The sequence below is a fragment of the Prionailurus bengalensis genome, chromosome A3 (genome assembly GCF_016509475.1).
Source record: "Prionailurus bengalensis isolate Pbe53 chromosome A3, Fcat_Pben_1.1_paternal_pri, whole genome shotgun sequence".
NCBI lineage: Eukaryota > Metazoa > Chordata > Mammalia > Carnivora > Felidae > Prionailurus > Prionailurus bengalensis.
Window position 1 is genome coordinate 86,716,876 of NC_057354.1, and position 18,346 is coordinate 86,735,221.

The 18,346-nt window shown below is 42.8% G+C and overlaps 1 protein-coding gene across 16 annotated transcripts in view; it reads right to left on the reverse strand.

Moving 5' to 3' along the window:
• Positions 1-18,346, reverse strand: part of AAK1 (AP2 associated kinase 1) — a 172,142-nt gene that overhangs the window by 46,583 nt on the left and 107,213 nt on the right. For all 16 annotated transcript variants that reach the window (XM_043603567.1, XM_043603570.1, XM_043603559.1 and 13 more), the window contains exons 7-13: positions 17,687-17,768; positions 17,051-17,183; positions 12,619-12,722; positions 10,270-10,349; positions 5,970-6,124; positions 4,808-5,130; positions 1,510-1,791 (exon numbers count right to left, since the gene is read on the reverse strand). In XM_043603567.1, coding sequence (XP_043459502.1) covers positions 1,510-1,791; positions 4,808-5,130; positions 5,970-6,124; positions 10,270-10,349; positions 12,619-12,722; positions 17,051-17,183; positions 17,687-17,768 — 1,159 coding nt within the window. The remainder of the gene's footprint in view (positions 1-1,509; positions 1,792-4,807; positions 5,131-5,969; positions 6,125-10,269; positions 10,350-12,618; positions 12,723-17,050; positions 17,184-17,686; positions 17,769-18,346) is intronic.

Genomic DNA, 18,346 nt, shown 5'->3' on the forward strand with positions numbered 1-18,346 from the left:
CTGGCTACAAGCATGCTCTGCTCCCGTTCCTTCTTCGTCCCCTCAACAGAATACTCTCAAGCCAAGTGCTCAAAGTCTGTTTTCAGCCAAGGAACATGGAGAAGGTTCATAATTTCATTCCCAAAAGAGGGACAGTAAGGGGGAACCTTATAAGAAGTGTAGTCAATGGCTGTTGATCATTTCATCCCCCTGGATGAGCATCTTTGTTATTATCCTTGAACGCAGATCAGGATTCTTTGGTTCCTTCCCTTGCTCTGCTGTTGTCAGTCTGTGTGTCTTGAGTAATCCCTTGCTGGCCTGGGCCTAGTTTCCAATTCCATTAAACAAGGGGATTAGACTAGACAATTAATATCTCAACTACCTACATCATATAATAATTTTTTAAAAACCCTTTTTTCCATTAACAAAAGGAACTTTAGGTCTTGTTAAAAACACAGAGAGTGGCTGTCTACCACACGCCTGCAGGAAGACTGTGCTGTTTTAGAAACGAAGGTGTAAAGACACTGAACACACACTTAGCTGAGGCTCAAAGAAGACAATCTATTTACGGTACTGCTTCCTTTTGAAGGAATAAAGGTTTTTTTTGGTTTGAGATGGGCGACAAGACTCTATTAGAAACCAATCCTCAGAAAGATGACTTCTTACTTTTCTTTCATTTGTCTAGTAGTTGGACTTCCCTGGGAATAAGAGAGTAGCCGTGATACTCTATTGGCTGGATACATAAAGTGCCTTTTTTCTATCACCATGATATTTTCTTCACTGTCACTCAGAAATATGTGGGTACAGAATTAAGAGCACTTAGTAGAGGCCAAACACCATGTGCCTGAGAATGCCGAAGCTGTACAGATCAATCAGGAGAGGAGGCAGGGGTTCTGATGCTGTAGTCAGGCAGTTGCTAGAAGTGGACATGCCCAGTTTCTAGCATGACAAGGCGGCTCAAACAGTACTCAGATGCCTAGAGACCCAGAGGGTTAGGCCGCGGTCAACAGTCCCAGCAAGGAGGCCCCCGAAAGCGGCTGCACAGTAGACTTCAATGAGGTGGCTGGTAATGTCATCCAAGACAAAGACTAAATAAAGCACCCTCAGGACTCAGGGTAAAGCTGGGAGCCCACACCAACCTCCAGAGATTGAAAAGGTCACGATGGCCAAACTGGCCCTCGAAGGGAAAGGGGTTAGCTCTAATCCTACCCAGGTCCTTGACTGCTCATCAGTGGCACTGATAGAGACAACATGCAACTCTTTCTGCCAGTCTAATTTTAGAATTACAAATAAAAATGTTCACTTCATCAGTGGCCTAGGATCATCTTTTTTAGAACCTCTATCTTCTACAGAATACTTCATCATGACCTTGGAAAATATCAAGAAAAAAAAAATCAAATATTTGAACTATAAGAATGGGGAAGAGGCCCAGCCTAAACAGGGGCCCCGCCCCAGCCCCCCGCCGGGTTTCCACCTTCTCACCCACCCTCACTGTGTGCTCTTCTGCTCTGAGCCCTGGCTGGCTCTTACCGCTGGCTCCTGGGCCGGTGGTGGCTGTGGGGCTGCGGCCGGCTGTGCCTGGGGCTGCTGTGCTGCTGCCACAGCACTCTTCTGCTGCAAGGCGGCCTGCTGAGTCAGCAGCTGCTGCTGATGCAGAGTCGTGGCCAGCTGCTGCTGCTGCTGCTGCTGCTGCTGCTGCTGCTGCTGTTGCTGGTAGAAGTTCTGTATCAGCTGTTGTTGAGAGCCTCCTTGGGACACCACAGGGAACTGGGCAATTGCTGGTTGCTGGGCTGCTGGGTGTACTGCCTGAAACTAAGCAGGGGGAGCGGCAAGAAAGCGGGAGGTGAAGAAAGCCTGTCTCTGAACAATGTTCCGCAAGACACAAATGTCTCAGTCACAACTAAGCCCAGTCCGAGGCCAAAGGCAAGGGTGGGCAGAAGTCTTTTAGCTTGGCCTGACAACTCACGAGGGGAACCTTGGGGCATTACAATGGACCCGGCGGCACCTTCCACTGCCAGGCTGCATCCACTGCACGGTGCTGCCTCCTGCACTGCACACTGGCTTCCGGGTGGGTTTCTACGGCGAGCCTGAGGGCTTCCATTTGACTGGGCAGCTTGTGACTCCCCATGCTGGAGTGTAACAGAAGCTAATAAATCATCTCCCAATCACAGAGGTAATCCCGCTTATAAAGGGATTTGGGAGCAGCCACGATCAAAATGCTTCGTGAACAGGATGAAGCAGTGATGACACCGAAAAGAATGACCTAAATCCTAGCCCAGCTAATAGAGTCCTTCCAAACCCTTCTGAAAATTATGTCCCGACAGCTCTATCTTACTAACTCTTCCACCTTTAAACATTCAAAATGTTCAGTACACTCTACCGCACTTACTGATATTTGATCTCACACTGATAACTAATTGTTTCAAGTTATATTCTCCCTGCCTCAGGATACAGATACTTCTTATCCATCCCTCTACTCTGCACTGCTAAGCACTGTGTGCTACACACACACACACACACACACACACACACACACACACACAGTAAGCATACATGCACAGAGGTCAAACAAGGGCCTACTGGTTAACAAAAGTCAAGATCTTGTCTTTGAACTTCCCAAACACTGTTACTTAGTTGTAGAGTTAACTGAGAGGACACTGTTTGCCTCCTGGGGCAAAGGTAAAGGGTTAGCAAAGAAGCTGATGTCAATAAATAGCTGCCTGTTTATAACTGCAAAATGCTGGAAACAACCAAATGTTTATCAACAGGGGACTGGTTGAATAAACCATGCTATGTGTCTTTAAAAGGGAATATTCTTAAGTTGTAAACAGGAATGAGGGCTCTCTCTCTATTACGGGATGGAGTGGACAGAATTCTGTAGATTTAACTTTGAAATTCTGTTACTGTTTTATATTTTAATGAAACAAAATTAAACCAAAATTCAGCAATAACTATAAATCAAAAGCAAAATGAAACAAATAAACCTGTGTATCAAATTTATAGCCAAACTCTGCAGAAAATAATGAGCTAAACATTCTAAGAATGAAAAAGGCAAAGAAATCTTAATACCATGGATTCATGGTGTATATTCTATTAACAGAACAAAACGAACAAAATACATTTCCCAAGTATCCACTGAAAAGGCTTAAAAACAATAACCAACCTATTAGCAAATGAATATCTTTAGTAACAAGATTGTGGTCTCTAAATACGATTTCCATTAAAAGGAAATGGAGCTCCTTCAGAGAAATCCAGGTCGAGGTCAAGGGCAGAGTGACCCTGGAAGGGCTTGTTACACTAAATAGCAAGGAAACCATTAAAGACGGCTGGGTCACCACCAAAGGACCCAAGAGTCAATCTGAAAAGACTTCCACTGGCCAAAGCTGGGGCAATTCAAGCATCAAAATAAAATGTTTAAAATGGCAATGCATGGAAATGTATCAAATATGTTAAAATCCCTGAGTTCATGACGATGCTAAAACAGAACAGAAACCTCTTTGTTCACCATCAGATGACACTAGGAACAAACCCATTCTGAAAACTGGTAAACACGGGGGAAAAGAATCAAGCATTTTTTCTACCTTTTCTGTATAAACAGTACTTCAGGGTCATCAAGTAGTAGAGAAAAATTCTTCACAGAAAAATTCCAGCCCCTCAGGGAAGAGGGGGAAGGTTAGCATACCACCATGTTGCCGTCCCTAAGGAGTTAATGGACTTAGGAAATGATCAGCAGTGGCTGCTAAACTGATCAGGGGCATTAAATGAATGGATCAGACAGACACCAAACTCCCTGACTGATCTTAATATTAATAAAAGAGAAGACAACCAGACTTTATACGCCTCCTGATGTGATACAACCAGAAGAACAAAGAATGAGTCAACTGAATCAAATATGGAGCAAGCCTCAAAAAATTACCAGTTTACACAGAGGATGGAGGAACATATTAAGTGACCACACAGATGCATCAGCCAAATCCAGAGATGGAAAATACTATAGGACAAATGACCCAGTTTCTTCAAAAAACTGAATGGCAGAGGGGGGAAAAAAAGAGGGAGGGAGATGGCATATGTGAATAAAAGGAGACTTAAAAGATACGTCAGTCATTATAAAATGAATATGTTCATAGTAAAAAAATGTAGAAAAGATATATGAAAAGATAATGATAGAAAAAAGATATATCACAACTAAATATAACATGTGGTGGACCTTGTTTGGATCCTGAGTCTAACAAGCCAACTTAAATCATGAGACATCAGGAAGAGTTAAATGTTACTGGATATTTTATAATAATAAGAAATATTTTAGTATGGTAACGATGCAGTTGTATTAGAAAAAGAAGAGAGAAGAGTCCTTAAAAAAATATTTCCCTTGAGGGGCACCTGGGTGGCTCAGTCAGTTAAGTGTCGGACTTCGGCTCAGGTCATGGTCTCGAGGTTTGTGAGTTCGAGCCCCACATCAGGCTCTGTGCTGACAGTGCAGAGCCTGCTTTGGATCCTCTGTCTCCCTCTCTCTCTGCCCCTTCCCTGCTCATGCTCTTTTGCTTGTGCACTCTCTCACTCTCACTCTCTCTCTCTCTCTCTCTCTCTCAAGAAATATCTCCCTTGCTGAGGTTCCTCCATCCAGGTGAAGAGAAAGGGGTGTGAGTGTCCCAGTGACGGCTCCACTACTCAGTGTTTTCTAGTATTTACCTCTGGGAGAAGCAATGATGTCATGTCTAGTGGCTCTCTGTCTTCCCAGGGCTTCTCAAGGAAGATGCCTGTACCTACTGGGCCTTTTCGCAGCACTGTCTCCGATATGCCAAGCAAAAGAAGACTGTGAACAGCTTACCTGTTGAGCCTGCTGAGCCTGCTGCTGCTGCTGCTGCTGCTGCTGCTGCTGGTAAAACGTGCCTGCAGGCTGCTGGGAAGATGGCGGTGGCTGCTGCTGCTGTGGCTGTGGCTGCTGTTGCTGCTTGAGGAAGAGTTGCTGCTGGTGCTGGGGGGTGGCCTGGGCTGGAGTGGGCAGAGCCTGGGCTGGAGTGGGAGGCGTCTGCTGTGGGGTGGGTGGAGCCTGTGGCTGCTTGGGCTGAGACTGCGGTAGAGGCTGGCTGGGTTGGGGCTGGGTTTTGGGTTGGGGAACACTGGCTAAAAGGCCAGGCTGATTGCTGGATCCTGTAATGAGAATAAACTCCATATAAAGGCCCAAAATTCTTCCAGACGAAAACAGCTTGCTTTCTCTCTTGCCAAAGCAATAAAGAGGGGGGTGATAAGTGGACCAACAGCCCCAAGATCCATGTGCTCCTGCCTTCGCACTTCTTCTTGCTAAACTATGTGCTTCATATTTTTCAAAACAAGGTTCAGTAAGATGCCCCTGCACACAAACGTGATCTTTGCACTTACTGGCATGCTTTAGGACAAAAGCATTCTTTGATGTTTTACATGTAAGTTATGCAACCCCAGTCTAGATGCCTGGCTATAAGCAGATAACTACCAAATTCATTAGAAACAGCTTCCTAATAGGGGAAGTAATGACTAAGTTCAGTTACTTGAAAATTTAGATCCTCTAAACTAAGTTATCTTATTAGAACCAGAATACCAAAACAGAGTGGTAACAGGTACTTTAAGAGACAGAACATTAAAGAAACAATTCCTCTGTCAAAAAGAGGAGGGTCTTGTTTCTTTAAAAGCAAAGAGAAATATAGGAAATAAAAAGGAAGGCATGGGATGAATGGACCAAGCCACAAAATGAGGACCAAGACTAGAAAAAATGAGTTATCAGGCTTCAGTGGTCATGAAGGTCCCCCACAAAATTCAGTGAGAGGATTCTCCTTTGGACAACCACTTGCCATATAATTTCAATGGGAGTTCACCTCTTGTTCCTGAAGGCAAACCATTATTTCTTTTGTGCCTCTGAATTCCATTCCTGAAGCAAAAGTAGGCTTCCCAAGACTTGTGTAATGTCCAGGATAACAAAGAGGTATACCAAATTTCAAACCAACCTAGTTACTGACCTGCAACCTGGGGCAGGGGCTGAACTGTGGCCCTCTTTCGAGGTGTCAAAGCTGGCTGGATGGGAAGGATTCCTGGGTTTGGCTGAGTCTGCCCAGCCTTAGGCCTCTGACGTGGTGCAATTGAAGTCTCTGTTGTGGGAATGGGATCTGTCAGTCTAGGAAAGGAAAGGGGAGAAAACAGATTCATGTTAAAGTGTGGGAAGGTGGGGAGGGGTAGACAGAGTACTTGATAGATTGATTGGCTTTCCCATCCACACCTATCCAAATCTTCCAGATCTGCTTAATCGACATCTGCCAAAGGGTGTTCCACCCGGTATTATGTGTTACAAGATGTTAGGAAGAAAGGTTTGGTGGGAAATAAGTTTTAACACACTGTTCAGAATATACCAAGCAGACTTCTTTCCAGAAGAACTTTTCACCTGTGAATGTGTATGCAGAACTTCGAAGACAGCACGATACAGAATACAATGTTTCTCTACCTAATCTGACCTTGGGACCCTCCTAATACCATGTCAAAATAGTCTCCCTACAATAAAAAGCATGCAAATGAGTGAATCCAATAAGGCAACTAAAAGGAATAAGTAAATAATTTAAGATAAAGGATTTGGGGACTATGACACATATCTATTTCCTCCAATACACGTGTTCTTCTTCTTTCCAGGGTAATAAAATGCTTAGCTCTTGTACACATTAAATTTATACAATGTTATACGTCAAATATATTTCAATTAAAATTTTTTTTAGCTGGGCACCGGGCCACAGAGTAAAAATCACATTGCCTAGCCTCTCTTATAATCAGGTGTGGCCAATGCATCTAAGTTTTGGCCCTACATGGGAAACCAGATTGTTATATGGTAATTTCTAGAAACCTTAAGAAATAAGTAGTGTATGCCATTTGTCTCTTCTTTGGCTATTCCTTCATCCTGTTGCTTGGAGCAGGGATGCTACCATCTTGGTCTGTGAGGTCACGGCCACAATCATAGAGAGATGGCATGGACTACTTACCTCCAGACTTTGCTTACTTGAAAGAAAAGATAAATATCTATCTTATATGACCCACTATCATTTTGGACTTTCTTTAACTCACAGCCAAATCTAATCCAAATTAATATAGGGAGGACTGCTGTATGGTCTACTTGCTCCTTATGATGGTGCTAAAGTTCAGATGGTAACTTCCATTCATTTAGAGCAGTCCAGCCAGCTGGCTACTACCTAACTCAGATCAGAGTAGTTGACGGTTTTTTTTTTAAACGTATTTTAAATTAAAAACATTTTTATTTTATTTTTTAAAATTTTTTAAAAGTTTATTTATTTTAGAGAGAGAGAGAGAGACAGAGTGAGCAGGGGAGGGGCAGAGAGAGAGGGAGACACAGAATCTGAAGCAGGCTCTAGGCTCTGAGCTGTCAGCACAGAGCCTGACATGGGGCTCAAACCCACGAACTGTGAGATCATCACCTGAGCTGAAGTCAGATGCTTAACTGACTGAGCCACCCAGGTGCCCCTCCAAGAATATTTTAGAGAGAGAGCATGAGCAGGGGAGAGGGGAAGAGAGAGAGAGAGAGAGAGAGAGAGAGAGAGAGAGAGAGAGAGAATCTTAAGCAGGTTCCATGCTCAGCATCCCAAAGCAGAGCTTGATCCCACAACCCTGGGATCATGACCTGAGCCAAAATCAAGACTCAGACGTTCAATCAACTAAGCCACCCAGGTACATCACAGTAGTTGTCTTTTGAAAAAGCACTTTAGAGTATAACTAAAGTTAAGGCCAAAAAAGCTTCATGAATATTTCCAAAATATGTCTGGCACAGCCTCCATGAAATGCAAAGCAGGAAGCAAAGCAGCCGGCCCCATGTCCTTGCCTATGACATATCTCCATTGTGGACCCTGAGGCTTTTCCTCTGAAATCCTGCTAGAAGGATGTTCTTGTGCGGGGTAGAAAACTGATAATATAAAAGCTATTTTATTTAGGGGGGCTGTAACCTGGGGAAGGGTAGGAGGGAAAACGGGACAGATTTGGAGAAGAGGAAAAAGGTGTAAGAAAAATACAGCTAAGGGTGAGAGAGTCAAAGAGACTTCTATAGAAACCAAATACTAAGAACCTCCACACTGGATGGATTTCTCTTAAGGGTAACATCCTAGAGATCAAGGGATTTGGAGTCAAACAAAACTATATTTGAGTTTAGCTCCCCGTTAACTGTGCAATAATAGGTATGTCATTTTACTTCTTCTTGCCTTGGGTCCCTTATGTGTAAAAATGAGAAAATAATACATCATGAGGCAGATGTGAACATCAAATGCATCAATGACCGTAAACCTGTTCTTATGAACTGTAGAGTACTCAAAATGTTAGTCTATATGACTTCAATGTGCTGTGAAAAAATACAGACCCTGAGGCCAGAAGCTCTGGCTCTACGTTGTCCTACCTATGTGCTTGTGAACAAATCATTTAACGTACAGAGCAGAGTATGGATGCTGAAGTTCTGGGTTTCTTACTAACCACACTGATTAACTGCCTTGGGCAACTTATAATTCGGAGTCTGTTTCCTCATCTGTAAAATGAGAACAACAGCAATAACTCAGATTCATTTCAAGGAAAATAAAGTCATCTTATTTATATAAAGAACTTGGTATGGTCCGGTACACATGATGCCTCAGTGAAGAGTGGTTACTTCAAAACTAGAGTTAGAAAGAAAAACTCACCGCTCGGGACTGGGGAGTAAATATGAGAACACAAACGAAATCATTGCAAATTATAGATAACCCAAATCTCTTGGCTGTAAGGTCTGTGTATTCTCGCAGCATTACTGAATCCATACAAACCAACAGCTTGGGCACTCTACAGCTTATAGAACAGTTTCACGGGACTGATGCATTTGCTGTTCACATCTACCATATGAGGCAGGTATTATTTTCTCCATTTTACACTCAGAGCACCACTCAAATGGTAGGTTACTGTCACTGTTATAAATATGTGGGCTTTGCGGGAATGGATCCTTGCTTAGCCTCAGTACCCACCATATTTGGGCCTGGTGAAATATGCCCATAAACCCAAATGCTCAGCTAATCAAATCAGCCCCCAAAGAAATTTCCAGAGGTGAGCATGGCAGAGTTAGGTAAGAAAGACTACAAAATAACAACATGGATACAGTTTGCTAAGTTTGTTAAAAAGAAGTATTTTAGAGCCACATCAGCGTTTATATTTATTCTATAAATATTTAAGAATGTTTTAAAATGTAGAAATTATTTTACTCTTCTATGAAAATTCACATATTCCCATGTAAGGTACCCTGTTGATAGTTTGCTGGTAATGTTTCCTTGGCATAGGAACACGGGAGAAAAAAAAGGCATAAAACGTCTCCTCGACTACCCTCAGCATTTGCCATTTGGAAGCATGGCAGCCATGAGGATATGCCCTGCAGACCTTCAACATGTAAGGGGTGCAAAGACCATGTGCCCCAGCTGCTGTGCCCCTGAAATCCACTGCCATGTTCGCTCTGAGGCCATGCTTCCCACAGGCTGCTGTCAGCCTTCGCACCCCAGTCACAGGGATATTAAAGTTGGCCTGTTTCTGGAACACCGGGACTCCTCTGGTAGCTGACCTTGGCTTGAGGATTCCCGGACACCTTTGGTGAACCTTCTTTAAATTGTGTGGCAGTTTCTAGGTCACTTCCACCCAATCTTCCTTCCTCTCTCTGGTCTAGACTTCCATTGCCTTCTGATGATTCTCCCAGCCTTCTGTGGCTTCCTCCCTAATTTCTCTCACAGCCAAATAAAATCCTAGCTTCTTCAATCCTCTCTTGGCCTTTGTTTCTTCAAAGACCCCACACCCCATGGTATGTGATTAACTAAGCTCCACAAGCTCTCCTGCTGTTGTTCATGGAGTCAGTGCCTTGACCTGCACTCTCCTGATATGGCCAGGGCCACAGGAAGTAAGAAAGAAGGGGAGGTGAAGGACTAGGGTGGTGAACCAGGCTACATGAGGGTCAGAACACACGTCTAGGACCCTCTGGTACTAGCAGTATTTAAAGTCTGCTGTTGCCTCGTCTCTGAATGCCCCTGTGCCTCTTCCCAAGCAAAAGAAACAGCTGCGGAGTTCTTGATTCTCTTTCAAATGTATATCACTGTGTTTCACTATGTTCCTCCCTGCACTCCCACAGAACAGTTTCTGCCTAGAAGAGACAGAACTTGCTCTCCTGCTCTGTGTGGCCTCGGGCCGCGGCAGTGTAACAGTCACAAAGCACCTTCCCTTGCCACTGTGGCAGCGGGTGCAGGACATGTGCATGCTCAGGCAGGCACTTCTTACCTGGCCTTTGGCTGGGTCTTTTTTGCAGCTGCCTCACTGGCTTTCACTGGTTCAGGAAGCTTTGCAGGAATGGGAGAGTTCTAGAAAATCGAAAGGAAACCAGAAAAGGACATTGCAGATTTCTTTATAAAAGAATAACCAGTATGACTGGGCCGATGGAAATACATGTCAGGGTGTCCCAGAGGGGCTTCCAGACCCTGATGTCTATTAGAAGGAAGGGAAGTCAACCAAAGGTAGATCGCACCAGACTCAGCCCCACTCAGGGAGGCAGCATATCGGAGAGGAGTACAGAGCAGCCTGTGTGCAGCACACTCCACCCCTGCCTCCTCCCAACCTTCTGGGCCCTTCGCTTCCTTGTGCACAGCTTAGAGGTGATGTTATGAAAGGAATGGGAAAGAGATGTCTGTAACCTGTGTTAGCATTTAAGCTATCAGCTAGACCTTAGAGAAGTCAGCGCTAACCATCGGTGCACCCAGCCGAGGTTCACTCCGTCTTCTGCTTGAATGCTGGGAGAAAACCATGGCTATGACCCATCTGGTTGCTGAGCCAGTGCCTCTCACGGTGCGTGAGGCACCCCTCAACCCACAAGGCCAGTAGAACTCCTCCCAGCTGGATTCTGTGCCGGCCACCTAATACCGGCTCTCAAGGGAGTCCTATTGTCCCTGACCACATGACAACTGCTTAGCACTGCTGAGAACCAAATGGCCTGAGACTTGTGAAGCTTTTTCTTTTTTTTTAATGTTTATTTATTTGAGAAAGAGAGAGACAGTGTGAGCAGGGGAGGGGCAGAGAGAGAGGGAGACAGAATCTGAAGCAGGCTCTAGGCTCTGAGCTGTGAGCACAGAGCCTGATGCGGGGCTTGAACTCATGAACCGCAAGTTCATGACCTGAGCTGAAGTCGGACACTTAACCAACTGAGCCACCCAGGTGTCTCACACAGCTGACTTTTTAAAAACTGGTTACCAATCTGAATGCTTTCAATTATGTTTCAGGTTATTTAACTTTATGAATGGGGAAGGAGGACAGCAAAAGAAAAACAAGGCCATGTTGGGTTCCTGTACAGGATTCCTCATTTTAATCTGGAAACCCAACAAATGGAATACTAGCAATAGTACATATTTAGGCTTTTAGGAGGGATCGCCCATTTCCTTCATGTTTCCAGGTGGGGAGAATTTCTGCTAGAATATCTCTCCTTGCTCCTCTTCCACTCTCCAAACATTCCTCTCCCAAGAGAGGAGCATAACTTATTTAACTGATATAAGTTAAATATATCAGTTTTCTGATATATTTATATCAGAAAAAAGTGAGAGAAAAAAGTGAGAGAAAAAAGTGAGCTTGCCTGGCTCACCTGTGCGCTCCCTCCTTTAGGGTAGAGCCTTCTCTCCAGAATCAGGCACTCCCAGCTCAGTCATGTGGATCTAATGTTAGGGAGCCTGACTGGTCAAGCTACGTTCTCTGACTCAATCTTATTAGTAATAAAGCCAATATTCTGAGTTCCATCTGAATGATTCCCACATCTGATTCCAAATGTGGGAGTGAAAGAGGAGTGTTCTTTATCAGCACCCTCAAGCCCCCACAGTGACATCAAAAGTTCATTATTGGGAAAATTGAGAAGATAATTTCAGATTAGAACTTATTTATTACGGCAGCCATTAGTAAGATGTTCAAGGGAGCTGGATCACAATATGACATGAAAAATATGCTAAGACCATAAAAAGGGTGTTTGCAAGCACTGTACTCTGAAAGCTGCTGAGTGTAGAGCTTAGGATTACTAAAGTGTAGAAAACATTCTTATGGCCTGATGTGTGTGGGGAGGGTGGTGGAAAAGGAGTGTGTTATAGGTGGCAGACAGCAGAAGCAGAATCAAGAAAGTTCTGCTGCAATAAAGGAGAAAAGGGACAAGGGACAAGAGGCTTGCGTTCCAGTAGGTATGTGGGCAAGTCCAGAGGCCTGCCTCAGGAAACCAGCCTGCCTCACCACTGCTAGGTAAATACAGTAGGCACTTGGATCTTAGTGAACTCAGGAAGCTGGCAAGACAATAAGTTGGTCAATCTTCACCCAAAGTGTTCAACTCAGTCCTGAGGGAGCTTTCTCTTTTTGTGTGTGTGTGTGTGTGTGTGTGTGTGTGTGTGTGTGTGTAATTGCCTTAGTTTAAATTCCCATAGTTAAATTCTATGGGAAAATTGGGTTCTCTTTATAGTAATTGCTTCATACTTAGCTTTGCTTGAACACCTCCTATCAGATAAAACAAAGGACATCTATAATTGTTAAGCAGCTGGTTAACACCTCAGGAATTTTAAACAACAATTTGATAATGTTTACTTCCCCTAAAAAGCATCTTTCACATACCTGTACATTAGGAATTGGGCATTCTTTCTTGAGTAGTTTGAATGAGAAGTAGGACACCTGGTAAATATCTGGCCTTTTGTCAGGGTCTGGTTCCAACATATACCCTAAGGCAAACATATGTGAATTTACTTAATAATATCCTAATACTTATTATATTAGCTAGGAAGTATAATTTCTGTTACCAAATGTTATTTTCATTTTTATTTCTCATAAAAGTCAGACAGTATAATTAGCTCTTTTCCTCCCCTCTCAGAAATGAAAGCTATAACTTCCCGAACATTTAACATCCACAAGAAAGTAACAAAATTTCTGAACTGTAACAAAGATACCTGAAGTTCACCTTCTGTGACTTGTGCAACAGGGACTCAAGCAAACTCTCAATATGAAAGTTACCACCTTCATATTCTGGTACCTAGGAAGTTATGGAGTCTTGCTTCTGCCTTCCTTAGTTCATGATATCTTGCTAAACAAATGATTATCCTTGATAATTATAATCAAAACTCAGTGGGTTTTTTTTTCAGTTTCTTTCCTTCTTCCTCTTCCTCCTCCTCCTTTTCTTCTTCTTCTTTTAGTAATCTCTACTCCTTACGTGGGGCTAGAACTCACAACCCTGAGATCAAGAATCTCATGTTCCACTGAATGAGCCAGTCAGGTGCCCTTCAAAACTCAAACTTTAAGAACTGACTATAGACATTGGGGTACAAGTGCCCCTATGCATCAGCACTCCTGTATCCCTTGGGTAAATTCCCAGCAGTGCTATTGCTGGGTCACAGGGTAAATCTATTTTTAATTTTTTGAGGAACCTCCACACTGTTTTCCAGAGTGGAGTTTGCATTCCCACCAACAGTGCAAGAGGGTTCCCGTTTCTCCACATCCTCTCCAGCATCTATAGTCTCCTGATTTGTTCATTTTAGCCACTCTGACTGGCATGAGGTGGTATCTCAGTGTGGTTTTGATTTGTATTTCCCTGATATATACACAATGGAATACTACGTGGCAATGAGAAAGAATGAAATATGGCCTTTTGTAGCAACATGGATGGAACTGGAGAGTGTGATGCTAAGTGAAATAAGCCATACAGAGAAAGACAGATACCATATGTTTTCACTCTTATGTGGATCCTGAGAAACTTAACAGAAACCCATGGGGGAGGGGAAGGAAAAAAAAAAAAAGAGGTTAGAGTGGGAGAGAGCCAAAGCATAAGAGACTGTTAAAAACTGAGAACAAACTGAGGGTTGATGGGGGGTGGGAGGGAGGGGAGGGTGGGTGATGGGTATTGAGGAGGGCACCTTTTGGGATGAGCACTGGGTGTTGTATGGAAACCAATTTGACAATAAATTTCATATATTGAAAAAAAAATTAAAAAAACAAAAAAAACAAAAACAAAACAAAACAAAAAATAAAATAAAATAAAATAAAATTATTATATCTTAAAAAAAAAAAAGACACTTAACAGAAGACCATGGGGGAGAGGAAGGAAAAAAAAAATAGTTAGAGAGGGAGAGAGCCAAACCATAAGAGACTCTTAAAAACTGAGAACAAACTGAGGGTTGATGGGGGGTGGGAGGGAGGGGAGGGTGGGTGATGGGCATCGAGGAGGGCACCTATTGGGATGAGCCTGGGTGTTGTATAGAAACAAATCTGACAATAAATTTCATATTTAAAAAAAAGAGAAAAAAAATTAAGAACTGACTTATTATTCCTTTGTTGGAGATATTAACTGGTTTCCATTCTAAAAGAAATTACAAAATAATAAACACATCTCTACTTTTACATGATCTATAGAACACTTGTTTATTTCCAGGTCCTTTAAGCTTCTGCCCTGAAGCTGGAAAAATCCCCAGGAAAAAATCTTTCTGAAGACACAAAGACAGACACATGCATACACACCAACAACAATGCGAGGCAATTTACTGTTTAAGGAATCAAATGAATGGTTTGAACACCAAGTGCAGGCAAGACTGATGAGGCTGCAGTCTTGCGGAGGACTTACAGAAGAAGCAGGGTTTGGGCTGGGCCTTGAAGGCACGAAAGAGTTTAGTCAGTCAGGGGAAAGAGGAGAAAAAGATTCTTGATGAGAGAACAGTCTGTCTGGGCAAAAACAGACTTGAAGAAAGGCAAAAGAGTGCCCTGTTGTGAGGAAATGCAGGTGCCAGAAGGACAGAACAGATTTCCTTGTCAGGGAACACAGGGAAATTAGGCCGGGTGGGTGGGGGTGGGGAACCAGAGTATGAAGGGTCTGAAATGCCACGCTAAGAAGCTGGGCCCTACTGTAGGACCACTGGCAAATCATGACGTTTACTAATAGGGGCCTGACAGGGTGCCATTCTGTAAGACTGATCTCATGGTGAAGCGGTGCTCGGACGACTGAGGGAGGAGGGAGACAGCTGGCCAGTCCACCAGTACAGGCATGAGTTGGCCAAGTCTCTATATACCGTGGTGACAGTGATGGGAACAGAGAATGGGATGGGACCAGGAGAAACTCCAAAGAAAGAATGCTGCTTAGAAAATGGCTGACTCTTTACTCTGTCTTATGAGCCAGATCTAAACCTTAAACTTCAGTTATCCAGGCTTGAATGGTGACACCACTGATAGAAACTGAAAACAGAGGGGAACTGTGTATTGGGAGTAAATGGGCAGTCACAATAAATTTTAGAACTGTGACGTTAGAGAGACCATGGAATCTTCAAGTAGTTTGTAAACTGAAATAGGTCAGAGCTTGGAAAGATGTCAGTGTCAAAGACTTGCTTTTCCCAGTATGAACGTGCTGTCCAAATGTGAAAAAAAAAAATGTATTACAAAATTATCCTATCATTCTAGCATCAAATTTGGCCATTTTCTTATCTATCTCCTTCCAACCTTCATTTATGAAGCTGCAATTCTAGAACAGTAGTCCCTCCTTATCCATGGGGGACACGTTCCAAGACCCCCAGTGGACACCTGAAACTGCGGATAGTACTGAATCCCATATATACTATGTTTTCTCTTCTACACACACACCTATGACAAAGCTCAATTTATAAGTTAGGTACAGTCAGAGATTAACAACAATAATAAAGTAGAGCCATTATAACAATATGCTGCAATAAAAGTTATGTGAAAGTGGCCTCTCTCTCTCTCTCTCTCTCAAAACATCTCATTATACTGTACTCACCCTTCTTGTGACAATGTGAGAGCACAACATGCCTACGTGGTGAGATGAAATGAGGTGAATGACACAGGTACAGTGACGTAATGTTAGGTTACTACTGACCTTTCTGACTAGATGTCAAAAGAAGGATCATCCGCTTCCTACTGAAGTCAACTGCGGGTAACTAAAACCGTGGAAGGCCAAACCACAGATAAGGAGGGACTACTCTAATGCTTTACCTCTGAAAACAGTTCAACAACCATTGAATGCCATAGTCCATTTGTTTAAATACCCTCTCCCTCCTTTTTTTGGTTAATAAACAGAAGAAGTTGATTGATAAAATTGGCACTGTGGAATATGTAGTCATCTCAAAGCTGTAACTATGTTTTTATTTTGGGGTTTGTTTGTTTGTTTGTTTGTTTTGAGAAAAGCTGTAACTATGTTAACTTGGGTAAGTTACCTATACTGTCTCAGCCTCAGTTTCCCCATTTGTATAACGGGGATAATTATATTTACTACATAAGACTTGAAGAATTAAATAAGGTACAAGTAGGCCCTTAACAAATGTCAGGTGCTCCACCCCACATTTGCTTCTGTTTTCTTCAGTACAGCCCCACCCAGGACCCAAACTGGGTCACTCAAGATTTATAACCCATAATGGTTAAAATTCAGATGCTGAATCCCTTGACCAACGCAAAAAGATGACAAAATATCTCTTTCACATTTGCGCACAAGGGCTTGTGCAAAGATTGCTTGTTCTGCCATCTGGTTAATGAATTAGTACATATGCTTGCTGTGACGATGCAAAAGAGTGGGGAATCTTAAAAAACATTTCAAACAAAGCGTTGAGCTTAAATGCTTGTTATCAAAATCCAGGGATTAACCTAAAGAGAGAAAAAAAACCTAGTCCCACAGAGTTATACAGTCTTAATTATGTATTCACTCCAGCCAACGCACAGCAATCATTTCAATTTGAGTTGCTTCCAGTTTTGCAGAGATGAATTTCTTATCACTTGATAGGAGTCAGCTGGACTCTTTCATACTGACTGCAAGAGAACAGAGCGGTACTGTACTGCTCAAAGCACTGTTAGGATTTCTGCTCAAGCCTAAGAGAGTTTAGATTTCTAGCAAAAAGACCTACCACTCTAGACACTGTGGTATTATCTTTGAGTGACCCACTATTATCGACTTATCTATCTTTGCATCCAACCCATCACTCCTGGGATCTAATCCCTTTGTCCCCCCAGTTCATTCCTAGAGATTGGAGATAAAAATATGAAACCAGAAACTTGAGATACTTACTAATTAGGCAGTGCATGTCTTGGGAATATCGAGAGTTATCAGGAATTGTGAAGTTTCCGTCACAAATTGCCACCTGACTCTCTCCAAATGGCAAAGTGAAGTAGCATAATTTATACAACAAACATCCAAGAGCCTAAAAAAAATAAAGCAGATTGCTACGAGTGGTTTATTTACCATAACTGCAAATGGGTCTACTGAGACATACTGGCATCATCCACACTTACTAGCAGATATAAAAGCTACGTACTATTAACCTATTAGAAGAAACCTGAATTTAGAACTCAGCACCACTATTTAGCTGCTGAGTTACGATATTTCTACCAGCATTACCAAATGGTGTTCCGAAAAAGAACAAATATTTCAGTTATTTTGCTCTTAGGAACTAGTAACACATATATGAAAACCACCTAAATAATGGGCAGGTCACCTGAATAATTTTCACAGAGCTCTAAAATAATTTCCTTTGACATGCTTCACGGAGCAGTGGCAGGTCACCCCGAGAATAACTCTGAGAGATAGGGAGACAGTGATATGGTACAGTGGCCACGCTTGCTATGGCACTGCCTGGATTAGACTTGGGAATTTACAGTCAAGACTGCTGGTATCTGAGATGCGGATAGGTTAGTTGACACCTACCCAAATGTCTGCCTTCGTAGTGATGATTTTGCCACTGTACAGGTTGACCATTTCTGGTGCTCGATAGGACAGCGTTGTGTATCTACAATCAAGAGATTTGGTTTTTGTTAAATATGTCAATGCTATCGTTAAAAACCAGGGGTAGCAGAAATACTTTTTAAATACACTTATGTTTCTATTAATAAAGTCTAGTTCCCTGGGAGCAATCTGCAGAAGAGAGTAGGCAATAGTAGTGTAGATAAAATGAAAAGCTGTCCTGGGTACACACCCATGGCCCTTTAGAAGCAGCCCTTCTATCTGAGAGCATGTGGCAACCCAGACGCTAAGGCACTTAAATAAACTCTAAAAGCAACTTTTCTTGGGTCCTCAAATGAAAAAATCTTCTTCTGCAAATCCTTACTGTTCGATATCATGTCTTGCTGATTTGTTTTTAAAAATAGTAATTTCCTTAAGTGTGGCTCAATGCTGATGTGTAATACTGGCTGAGACACTGCACAACAGCAGAAAGAATAGCTGAGGTGGGACGTGGACGAATCTCTGCTGCCGGAAGAGGAATGAAGCAAGAGTTTTCCCCTTATCTCTGGCTCAAGGAAAGAGGAGTACAAGCTCCGCTTCAAAGAGCGTCTTGGTGTGGCCAAGCATGTGACTTATGCTGCTTGA